The sequence below is a fragment of the Hemiscyllium ocellatum genome, chromosome 33, assembly GCF_020745735.1.
Source record: "Hemiscyllium ocellatum isolate sHemOce1 chromosome 33, sHemOce1.pat.X.cur, whole genome shotgun sequence".
NCBI classification, from domain to species: Eukaryota; Metazoa; Chordata; class Chondrichthyes; order Orectolobiformes; family Hemiscylliidae; genus Hemiscyllium; species Hemiscyllium ocellatum.
The window spans coordinates 12622871-12635202 of record NC_083433.1 but is presented as its reverse complement, the minus strand read 5'-3'; the positions used below and the strand labels follow the sequence as shown (position 1 = coordinate 12635202).

The 12332-nt window shown below is 46.8% G+C and overlaps 1 protein-coding gene across 1 annotated transcript in view; it reads right to left on the bottom strand.

Annotated features, from left to right (window-relative positions):
* Positions 1-12332, bottom strand: part of tmem150b (transmembrane protein 150B) — a 77736-nt gene that overhangs the window by 2859 nt on the left and 62545 nt on the right. Inside the window, exons 3-6 of the mRNA XM_060849222.1 lie at positions 5790-5849; positions 4683-4750; positions 2869-2996; positions 286-463 (exon numbers count right to left, since the gene is read on the bottom strand). Of these exons, the coding sequence (XP_060705205.1) occupies positions 286-463; positions 2869-2996; positions 4683-4750; positions 5790-5849 (434 nt within the window). The remainder of the gene's footprint in view (positions 1-285; positions 464-2868; positions 2997-4682; positions 4751-5789; positions 5850-12332) is intronic.

The window sequence follows — 12332 nt, the reverse complement described above, 5'->3', positions numbered from 1 at the left end:
TAACCTGTTGGACTATAACTTTAAAAATCACACAACACCAGGAGCGATGCTCCAATTAAACCTGTTGGACTATAACCTGGTGTTAGACAATAGACAATGTTGTGTGATTTTAAACTTTGTACACCCCAGTCCAACACCGGCTACTCCTTCAGAATAAACCTGTTGGACTATAACCTGACGTTGTGTGATTTTTAACTTTGTACAGTCCAACACCAGCTCCTCCACATCATGACTCCCCTCTGATTGACAACATGACCGGTCTATTGCCCTCAGGCTAAAGGATACGCAGGATGAGGCAAGCTGTGCATATGAGACAGCAGATAATCCGAATCACCCCCATCCACTTTCCTCCACGTCGAGATGTGATCTTGTAGGTCAGTCCCACTTGCAGCCAGAAGTAGAGGTTGCCAATAAAGAAGGCGAGAAAGGCTCCCACGAGGTGGACGTGGATCTGGTTGACGGTCTGTTGAAGACAATCAATAAGAAATTAGCTCCTTCCCCCCCGCTGGGGTTTGTACTTTGTATTCTCTTCCCCCTGAGAGCACGGAGTTCCTGAAACGACATTATGTGAGTGGACAATGAGTAATGGGGTGAAAGGGGGTCCTGCAGATGCTGGAGATTAGAGTCTGAATTAGAGTGGTGCTGGAAAAGCACAGCAGGTCAGGCAGCATCCGAGGAGCAGGAGAGTCGACGTTTCGGGGATAAGCTCTTCTTCAGGAGTGAGGCTGGGAGCCTTGGGGGGGTGGAGAGATAAATGGGAGGGGTGGTGCTGGGGGGGAGGGAAGGTAGATGAGAGTGCAATAGGTGGATGGAGAAGGGACTAGAGTGATGCTGAAAAGCAAACATTTTAAAATCAAGACCAAGTCTACACATAATCACTATGACTAATGAGTCCAACAGTATTACCTTCCTCTACTGCAGTCACGCTTAGTCTGAATTGATGCTACTAAAATCAGAGATGTAGTGGACAGAAAAGGAGGTTACTGAGAGCACAACAGGACCTTGACTGGGTGAGCCAATGGGCCAAGGAGTGGCAGATAGAGTTTAATTTAGGTAAATGGGAGCTGCTGCATTTTGGAAAGGCAAATCAGGGCAGGACTTCTACATGTAAAGGCAAGGTCCTGGGACGCACATTGCCAAATAAAGAGCTTGGAGTGCAGGTTCATAGTCCCTTGAAAGATAGGATACTGAATAGGTGGGTGGAGGAAGGGGTAAAGGTGATAGGTCGGAGAGGAGGGTGGAGCGGATGGGTGGGAAGGAAGACAGATGGGTGGGACTGGTCATGAGGACAGTGCTGAGCTGGAGTAAGGGGAGGGGAGGGGAAATGAGGATTTGGTGAAGTCCACATTGATGCCCTGGGGTTGAAGGGACCCAAGGTGGAAGATGAGGCATTCTTCCTCCAGGCATCGGGTGGTGAAGGGGCAGCGGTGGAGGAGGCCCAGGACCTGCATGTCCTCGGCAGAGTGGGAGGGGGCATTGAAATGTTGGCCACAGGGCGGTGTAATTGATTGGTGCGGGTGTCCCGGAGATGTTCCCTAAAGCGCTCTGCGAGTAAGGCATCCAGTCTCCCCAGTGTAGAGGAGACCACATCGGGAGCAACAGACACAGTAATGAGACAGGTCATTCTGTTATAATGTGTGTTTTGTTCATACAGATTCACTGTAGCCCATTGGACGAATTGGGGACACTGTTTCTAAAGCGTGAACTTTTAAAGTGGTGTGTTGGCTGTAACTCGATTACATCACCAACACTTTAATTGCTGTTTCTATAACACGGGGCTGCACAAGAACACAATCATCGGGCTATAGAAGAAATACCTGGGAGGCATGTTCACCTCAACAGGAGACCCATTATCACCAACAAACTCCAAAATCGCTGGAGAAACTCAGCAAGTCTGGCAGCAGCTCTGGAGAGAGAAACAGCTCATGTTGAGCCTGGTGTAATTCTTCTTCAGGACTGAAATGCAGTTCTACCAGAAACAACAAATGTTGGAGATCACCAGCCGATCGGGCAGGAGGGAGAGGAAGCTCACATTACAAGTCTGGATGACCGTCAGAGCTGATGTGCATCATCAGCTCTGAGGAAGTGTCATCGAGGCCTGACATACAAGCTTGCTCTCTCTCCATGGATGCTGCCTGACCCGTTGTGATCTCCAGCATTTGTTGGTTCCACTGTAGATGCCAGCATCTGCAGTAATCCGCTCCTACAGTTCTACCTGATCTGCGACTTAACTCTGTTTCTCTCTCTCTCCACTGAGTTTCTCCGGCACTTTTCTTTCTGCAGGATTTGTCCGTTCGATTTCCTGCAGAGTTTTGGTTTGACAGGAGAGACTTTGTCGGATCGGAGGGATGGGGCCCAAGAGCAAAACTGGTGGAGGGTGAGAAACGGGGGCTGGGGTCAGAGGGAAAGGGAGGGGTGAAGCCCTGAGGCATGGTGGTTATATGACGGGGATCGCCACCCAGGGATGCCAAGGGGGTATGGATGCTGAGGGGTCATGCAGTTGGCCGGTAGCACTGAGCTGTGATGGGAGGCGAAAGTGAGGACTGCAGATGCTGGAGATTAGTGTCAAGATTAGAGTGCTGCTGGAAAAGCACAGCAGGTCAGGCAGCATCGAAGGAACAGGAAAATTGACGTTTCGGGCATCAGACCTGCTGTGCTTTTCCAGCACTACTCCGACCTGTGATGGGAGGGCGACTGGATTTTTTTCAGGCATTTCGGAGTTTCATGCTACTGGGAAGCACTGTGTCCAACAGCAGCTGCCCTTGGCGAAACCCATAGCCCAGGAAAAACCTGCCCATTCAGCCATTTCCCCAACCCACTGCCCCACCTCAATCCCCACCTCCCCTCCAGTCTCATGCAACACATTACCTGGAAATTTCCCACCAAGGAACCCCCGATTGCGCACAAGCAACCGGTCACCAGACTGACAATGTTCAGTGCCGACTGGAACCCATAGTCTATCACTTGCTGGTATCTGATGACACAAACCCAAATAACTGCAAAGAACGAGAGAAACAATTTTAAAACCAAACATCCTCTCTGAAGCTGGTCCTTCCCCTTTCACTGAGTTGATGGTCCTCCAGGTGCAGCCAATGTTTGTCTCGGTGTGCGTCCTGGGGAACAGACCATACAGAACAGAGTCCCACGTCATGGAACTGCTCGGGACGAACCTCAACACAAATCACCACATCTCTCTCCAGACGTCATTTTCAAAGGCAGATTCATTCTTTAAGATCAGGTGAGTAACACCGAGATAGAGGATAAAGGGATGACCCATTTTCCCGCCTGAAAGGATATTAGTGAACCAGATGTTTTTTTTTAACATGACAATCGAAAAGAGGAGAGAAATGCAACACTGTGCCACTGTGCCTGCTGACCTTTAGTAATCATGTGTGACCTTTATGCTAAGGTACTGACTGGGGACATACTGTCCCACATCTCCTTCTGGAATGGGCCTTTGAAAATGAAGTCTGGAGAGAGATGTAGTGGTTTGTGAGGAGGTTCATCCTGAGCAGCTCCGTGATATGGGACTCTGTTCTCTACGGTCTGTTCCCCAGGCGCACACCGAGACAAATATCAGCTGCACCTGGAGGATCATCAACTCGTGAAAGGCCCGCTTTGGTCCAACCAAAACTTCCCAGTCTTCCAGAGCAAGGAGTTGACCCCGACTGAGTGTTACAGACTGGCACATTCCAAGGTCCAGGACTACATGCTGAGGGACGCACTGAAGACAGGGGCAGCCGCCGCTGAGGGGCATGTGGGAAAAGACCACTGTCTGAGGTCTTTCTGCCAAAGTATAACGAAGGTCCATTCAGCTGTTAGACCCTCTCATTGCCTCAGAATGTATGTAAATATAGTCTTGCACAAGTTAGTGGGCGGCACGGTAGCACAGTGGTTAGCACTGCTGCCTCGCAGTGCTAGAGACCCGGGTTCAATTCCCGACTCAGACGTCTGACTGTGTGGAGTTTGCACGTTCTCCCTGTGAGTGCGTGGGTTTCCTCCGGGTGCTCTGGTTTCCTCCCACAGTCCAAAGATGTGCAGGCCAGGTGAATTGGCCATGCTAAATTGTCCGTAGTGTTAGGTAAGGGGTAAATGTAGGGGAATGGGTGGGTTACGCTTCGGCAGGTCAGTGTGGACTTGTTGGGCCGAAGGGCCTGTTTCCACACTGTAAGTAATCTAATCTAAGAAATGCCTTTGGATAGATTCTAACTCCAAAATTTGTTTCTTCATGCGCAACTGTACAGAACCGAACTGCTTCAGTGACTACATCTGTAAATAAAAGATATTTTTATGACTAAAGTAGATTTTTGAATTTAGCCAGTGAAAGGCACAGATTGTTGTTTTGCGAGTTTTTAACTTTGCGAGTTTTTGTATCTTATTCTAGTTCTGAAGAAGAGACACATTGGACTGGACAGGTCAACTCAGCTCAGATGCTGCCAAGTTCCTCTGACACTTCCTGCTCTTTTACTTCAGATTTCCAGCACCCGTGAGTTTTCACTCACGTTCGCTTTCCCCTGTTAGCGGTGGATGGCTGGGTTGATGTCCAGACGCTGCTGTTTGTGATCACCATGGCTGTGTTTCACACCAGGAGGGGTTGGCCTCACTGAACCTCACTGCCTGCATTTAGTGTATGTGGAGTTCTCCCTGTGTCCTCAAGAGGAATGCGTTTGAGGTATACTCACCCAGAAAAGATCCGACGTTCATCACTTGGCCAAAAATGCAGCTCTGGGGTGGTTCAGCCCCACAAACACTGAAGGAAACACGGAAAGTCAAAGGTCATCTGTTTATCACTCAACCGACAAGTGCAACTGACATGACACAGAACAAATAGCACACTGAGACAATGCTATGGCTTTGAGAGGTGTAGTTTGTCCTTGATTTTTTTGAAGAGAGGTTTTAAGACAGAGGTACCAAGCTGTCTATTTCAAATCAATAAAGTAAACAGCTTGTGAGGCCTTGGGTTTTTTTGTTGGAACAATAGAAGCAGCTTGAACGGGAGAGAAACAGAGTTAATGTTTCAAGGCCTGTGACCACTGACCTTATGAGGAAAGTGGTCTGTATTTTGTAGAGTTTTGAAGAGAAATGGGTGGTGAATAAAACTTAGAAAATTCTTACAGGGTTAAACAGGGGACATGCAAACAGGAGCTGAAAACGTGTTGCTGAAAAAGCACAGCAGGTCAGGCAGCATCCAAGGAGCAGAAGAATCAACGTTTCAGGCATAAGTCTGAAGAAGGGCTTATACCCGAAACGTTGATTCTCCTGCTCCTTGGATGCTGCCTGATCTGCTGCGCTTTTCCAGCAACATATTTTCAGCTCTGATCTCCAGCATCTGCAGTCCTCACTTTCTCCACATACAAACAGGAAGTTGCTCCACAGTAGTGTTGTGTGGAATCATGGGAAATAGTCTCAGAATAAGGTCCAATTTAGGACTGGAGATGAAAGAGCGTTATTTTCACCCGGAGAGTGTTGAGGCCAAGACCTAAAGGAAGAGGTAGGTATAGCTATTATGGCTAAAGGGATCTAGGGATTTGAAGCGGGGGGGATAGAATGAGAGAATTGAGCTCTCAATGAATAGCCACGATCATATTGAATTGTGGAGCAGGCCAAATGGCCTACTCTTGCTCCTAGCTTACACGTGCCTGGGCAAAGTTGGGTCTGCCAGTTACATTGTAGGGAAGGAATGGACAGTCAGCCTACCACCTACCCTGGGATAAATCTTGCACTTCTAGGTCATTGGGTTTGAGCAATAACACAATACCTTGGAAGACTGTCAGCAACACTGAAGTTACCTGATGTAGGGGAATTCCACTGTAATGTTCACAGAACCATTTGCCACCGCTATTCCAAACCTGCATAAAATCCACAGGCAAAGTCAAAACGGCTTGGTTAATATTCGCGTATGACATGAAACAATACAGTAAAAGAACCAGATAAGATAGCATTACATTGTAAACTGATATTTGGGAGAATTTAAAATAGTCACTGGCTTATGCAATGACATAACTTCAAATTGGGAATGACATGATAACCAAAGTCCAAAGATTGGAGGTGAGATTTGACAATAATTAAACTGCTGTGAAAAAGATAGTGGAGCATGCCCAGTTGAATGGAAACTCAACCCCTTGTTAAAAGGAAGATACTGACGTTGCTGTCAAAAAACCTGGCATTGGGCGGCACGGTGGCACAGTGGTTAGCACTGCTGCCTCACAGCGCCAGACACCCAGCTTCAATTCCCGCCTCGGGCGACTGTCTGTGTGGAGTTTGCACATTCTGCCTGTGTCTGCGTGGGTTTCCTCCGGGTACTCCGGTTTCCTCCCACAGTCCAAAAATGTGCAGGTCAGATGAATTGGCCATTCTAAATTGCTTATAGTGTTAGATGAGGGGTTAAAATAGGGGAATGGGTCTGGGTGGGGTGCTGTTCGGTGGGTGGGTGTGGACTTGTTGGGCCGAAGGGCCCGTTTCCACGCTGTAAATAATCTAATCTAATCAGTTCTTTGTGTAATACCTTTCACAGCCCCAGGGACTCCCAAAGTTCTGTGTCACCAAACTAGCACTGCCTTTAAAACAAAACCAGTAAAGTACCTTTTGAGTGTCACCATCTTTGGAGTGTCAGAAAGATTGCTGTCAATGAACACAGATTCTGAAATGAGAGGTACTTGAAATGACAATTTGCTGATTCAGAGGCAGTAGTTCTACCAACTGAGACACAAGGGTTGAACAGAGATCTAACGTACTGAACACAAACCTAATTTAGCAGAAATGAGTTAAGAATGTGAAGAAACAGGATTGGAGTAATCAAGCAGGTAGCCAGATTGCTGTGGGACAAGAAACACAGTAACGCAAGAGGAATTCTCAGCAGTCACAGAGAGAAAAATTGTTAAGGAGTTCAATGAACAGATCTGCATCATGGAAGTAAAGTAGTGACATTAAGATTAAACTGCTCCTAGATGAAGAAGTTGACGTAATCTTGGCTGGTTCCAGAACAAAATGTCCTGGAACAAATCAGGGAACTGGCTATTTTAGACCCAGTAATGAGACAGGATTAATAAGTGACCACAAACAGTAAAGGACCCTCTGAATAGGCGTCAATGTAACAAGATGCAATCTCACATTCAATCTGACAGTGAGAATGTGGGACTGGAGACATTCTTAGTGCAGAAAGAGACCATTCAGCCAGTTTATCTGTGCTGGCCCTCCAAACGAGTGATTCCTTTCACACCAATCTCCTGTCTTCTCCCCTTAAACCTGCTTTTTAAAATGGATTAGATTCCCTACAGTGTGGAAACAGGCCCTTCGGCCCAACCAGTCCACACCGACCCTCCAAAGAGTAACCCACCCAGACCCATTTCCCTCTGACTAGTACACCTAACACTACGGGGCAATTTAGCATGGCCAATTCACTTAACCTGCACATCTTTGGGACTGTGGGAGGGAACCCACACAGACACGGGGAGAATGTGCAAACTCCACACAGACAGTGGAATTGAACCTGGGTCCCTGGCACTGTGAGGTAGCAGGGCTAACCACTGAGCCACTGTGCCACCCCACTGAGCCTTCTCTCTTGTGGGAGAATTAGAAAATAATAATCTAGCTCGTTTTTGAATGCTTTAGTGAAGTCTGCCTCAACCAGTTTTCAGGCTTTGCAAACAATTAACATTAAATAAAAATTTTTAGAAAGTTATGAAGACAAAGTCAGTGCAAATGGACTGAATAGTTAGTTTGAAAGATAAAGCAGTAGAGGAATAATGGCAAACTTATGAAGGAATCTTTCAGTCATACAGGGCATTGGTAAGATAACAGCTGGAAAGATATCCAGAGTATGGGTCTCTTTGTTAGAGGAAGTATATAAATTGAAGGCAATTCAGAGAAGGTTTGCCAGACAAATCCTGGACTGGGAGGGTTGTCCAGTGGGAGAGGCAGGACTTTTGGAAGTGATGACTTGATTGAAACATATAAGATATGAGGCATGTTGACTGGTAGGATGTGGAGGGGATGCTTCTACTTCTGGGAGAATCTAGAATTCCTACTCTGTGGAAGCAGGTCATTCAGCCCATCGAATCCACGCCAAGCCCTCCAAAGAGTATCCCACCCAGACCCCACACCAACCATGCTACCCGATAACCCTGCCTTTCCCATGGCTAACCCACCCAGCCTGCACATCCCTGGACACCAAGTGTAATGACCAACCCACCCTAACCTGCACATCTTTGGACTGCGGGAGGAAACCCACACAGACCCGGGGAGAATGTGCAAACCCCACACAGACAGTTGCCCGAGGGTGGAATTGAAACCGTGTCCCTGCCACTGTGAGGCAGCAGGGCTAACCACTGAGCCACCTTGCCACCCATTATTAAAAGGCTGACCCCATATCTTATCTGAACACCACTTATCAAATTTTTCGTGTGGGCTGCCACTGGGCTGCCGTAGAACAAGCCATTATGGTGTAAAAATCAAAGGGGTCGCCTTTTCAAAACAGATGAGGTAAAACTTTTCTTCTCAGAGCGTCACAAATCTTTGTAGCTCTCTTCCTGAAAATGCAGATTCTCTGAATGTGTTTAAGACAGCAGCTGGCGTACTCTGCATAAGCAAGAGGGTGCAAGGTTGTGGGAGTAGACAGAAAAGTGGATTTGAAGTTACGATTGGATCAGCCACGACCTTACTAAACAGTGTAGCAGGCCCGAGGGGTCATATAGCCTGAACCTTCCTCTTGCTTGTGGGTTAATATAACTCCCTACAAAAGACACGTCCTGTTGAGGCAGTGGCTATACAAGAAGAAAGCAGCATCAGTGGCTAACGAAGGAAGTTAAGGACAGTATAAAATTGCAAGAAAAGATGGACAATGCTGAAAAGATTATTGATAGACCTGGAGGTTATGGACATCTGGGGAAGCAGCAAAGCGAAGGTGCATGATGGCTAGCACTGCTGCCTCACAGCACCAGGGACCCGGGTTCGATTCCAGCCCTGGGTGACTGTCTGTGTGGAGTGTGCATATTCTCCCTGTGTCTGTGTTGGGTTTCCTCCCACAGTCCAAAGACGTGCAGGTTAGGGTGAATTGGCCATGTTAAGTTGCCCCATAGTGTCCAGGGATGTGTAGGTTAGTCAGAGGTAAATGTAGAGGAATGGGTTTGAGTGGGATACTCCTTGGAGGGTCAGCGTGGACTTGTTGGGCTGAAGAGCCTATTTCCACACTGTAGGGATTCGAATTCTAATAAAGAGCTGCTGAGTGGTAGGCCTTCAGAGGGTGAGACCAGGGCATTAATAATGGAAAATAAGGAAATGGGAAAAGACTGTGCATAATTATGTTGTATCATTCTTAACAGGAGAAGTCACAGAAAGGATCCTAAGATTAGTAGAAAAGGAAGAGGCGAAAGAAAGAAGCAACAATCTCACAATCACTAGACATGAAGGACTGGGAAAGCTAATGAGAGTGAAGACAAGTCTACTGGTCCTGACAGCCTGCATCCTACAGGTTATAGAGTCACAGAGTCATACCAGCACAAAAACAGGCCCTTCAGTCCAACTCTTCCACTCCAACCAGATATCCCATTTTGATTTAGTCCCATTTACCAGCACCCGGCCCATACCCCTCTAAACCCTTCCTATACATATAACCATCCAGATGTCTTTTAAATGTTGTAACTGTACCAGCCTCCACCACTTCCTCTGGCAGCTCATTCCATACACGTACCACCCTCTGTGTGAAAACATTGCCCCTTAGGTCTCTTATAAATCTTTGTTCTCTCACCTGAAAGTTGTGCCCTTTCGTTTTGGACTCCCCTACCCTGGGGAAAAACACGTTGGCTGTTCATCCTATCTATGCCCCTCATGATTTTATAAACTACTAGAAGGTCACCCAACAGCCTCTGACACTCCAGGGAAAACAGCCCCAGCCTATTCAGTCTCTCCCTATACAGTGCAACCTCGGTTACCCAAATACCAATTATTCAAATTTCGGATTATCTGAACAAGATCTCAAAGTCCCAATGCTTGGGTAAACTGTGTTATCTGAACATTCGATTATCCAAACATTCAATTATCCAAACAAAATACTCCGAGTCCGTGTTGTGCAGAAATATCAAGATTAGGCTGTAGTTCAAACACTTCAATCTCAGCAATATTTTTGTAAATCCTTTCAAGTTTAACACCATCCTTCTGATAGGGGGGAAACCAGAACTGAACACAGTATTCCAAAAGTAGCCTAAACAATGTCCTGTTTACAGCCACAACATGATCTCCCAACTCATGTACTCCATACACTGACAAATAAAGGCAAGTGCGTCAACATGTTCTTCACTAAGTTAGGTTGGCAGATCGTAATTAGTGGAGTTCCACTGGGTTCAGTGCTGGGGCCTCGGATATTTATAATTGATGACTTGGATGAAGTAACTGACTGCATTGTAGCCAAGCTTGCTCACAATGCAAAGATGGGTAACAAAGCAAGTTGCAAGGAGGATAAAGAATTTTTAATGGCGATATGGATAGGTTCAGAGAGTGGGTAAAAAATTGGAAGGTGGAATATGTCGGGGAAAAGTGTAAAGTTGTCTGCTTTGGCAGGAAGAATAAATAAGCATGATATCTTTTAAATGGAGAGATACTGCAGAATGCTGAGGATTCTGGGAGTCCCCGAACAAGGAGCACAAAAGGTTAGCACATGGGCAAATCAAGCAATTAGGAAGGTAAATACAATGTCGCTTTTAATTCAAAAGGAATTAGAATATAAAAGTAGGAATGCTTTACCACAACAACACGAGTCATCAGTGAGATAATGGCACAGTGGTTAACTCTGCTGCCTCACAGCGCCAGGGACAAGGGTTCAATTCCAGCCGAGGGTGACTGGGCTGTATGGAGTTTGCACGTTCTCCTTGTGTCTGTGTGGGTTTCCTCCAGGTGCTCTGGTTTCCTCCCACTGTTCAAAGGTGTGCAGGTCAGGTAGATTGGCCATGCTAAATTGCTCAGTGTCCAGGGATGTGTGGGTTAGCCATGGGAAATGCAGGGATATTGGGAATGGGATGGGATGATCTTTGGAGGGTTGGTGTAGACTTGATGGGGGATGAGTTGAATGGGGGTGTATCAGCAGGTGAGTAGCATTGGTGGGGCCAGAAGTGGTGGCAAACATGGCAGTGGGGGGACGGAAGTCACTGAGCATGTGACATCAGTGATGATATGAGGGGTGGAAGTGATGTCACATGTGGTGCATGAGGAATTGTGAGGGGCGGACGTGGCTGTGGAAGCGGCCACACGTGACATCACTTCCACCCCTCACATCATTGCTGATGTCACACACTCAGTGACTTCCGCACCCCCCCCACCCCATTGCCATGTTTGCCACCACTTCTGCCCCCACCAACGCCACTCACCTGCATTCTGTGGACTTGATGGGCCAAAGGGCCTGCTCCTTCACACTGTAAGGATTCTGTGATCAATCTAGTGCAGTGTTCAATTTTGATCCCTTTCCCTAAGGGAGGATCTATTTGCTTTCGAAGCAATTCAGAGAAGATACACCATAATAATTCCTGAGATGAAAAAGGTATCTTTAAAGTTGAGCAGGTTTGGTTTAGACTCAATGGAGTTCCAAAGAATGGAAGGTGATCTATAAGATTCTGATGGAGCTTGAGATGATACATGTGAGGCGATGTTTTCTGTCATAGGGGAATCTAGAACTAAAATGATGAAGTCTCCAACCCACCCAGCTATGTAAGTACTGTAGTTATAAGAGCAGGTCAAGGGCTGCTTTCCATAAGAGTTACTCACATCCTAATTCCCCAAACATGTCCACATCCACAAGGCACAAGTCATGAATGTGATGGAATACTCCCCACTTGCCTGGATGGTTGCAAGTTCCAACAATGCTCAAGAAACTCAGCCCCATTTAGGACAGCACGTGCAACAATTTAAACACTTCCTCCACCTCTGAGACACTGTACCATCTACAAGATGACTGCATCAGTGCTCCAAGACTCCTTTAGCAACACTGTACACCTGGACAGGCAGGTGCAGCAGATGGAGATAAATGCAATTTCCCCTCCAACCATTAGAACAGGGGAAGTGATGGCTGAACAGTATTATCACTAGACTGTTAATTCCGAGGCACAGGAATTCCCATGCTCCAATCAAACAAAATCTGGAATTAAGGGTTCAACAATGACCATGAATCCATTGTTGATTGTTGGAAAAACCCACCTGGTTCACTAATAACCTTCAGGGAAAAAAGCTGCCATCCTTACCCGGTCTGGTATACATGTGACTCCAGACCCACAGCAATGTGGTTGACTCTTAACCGCCCACTGGGTAATTAGGGATGGGGAATAAATTCTGGCTGAGCCATTGACGTC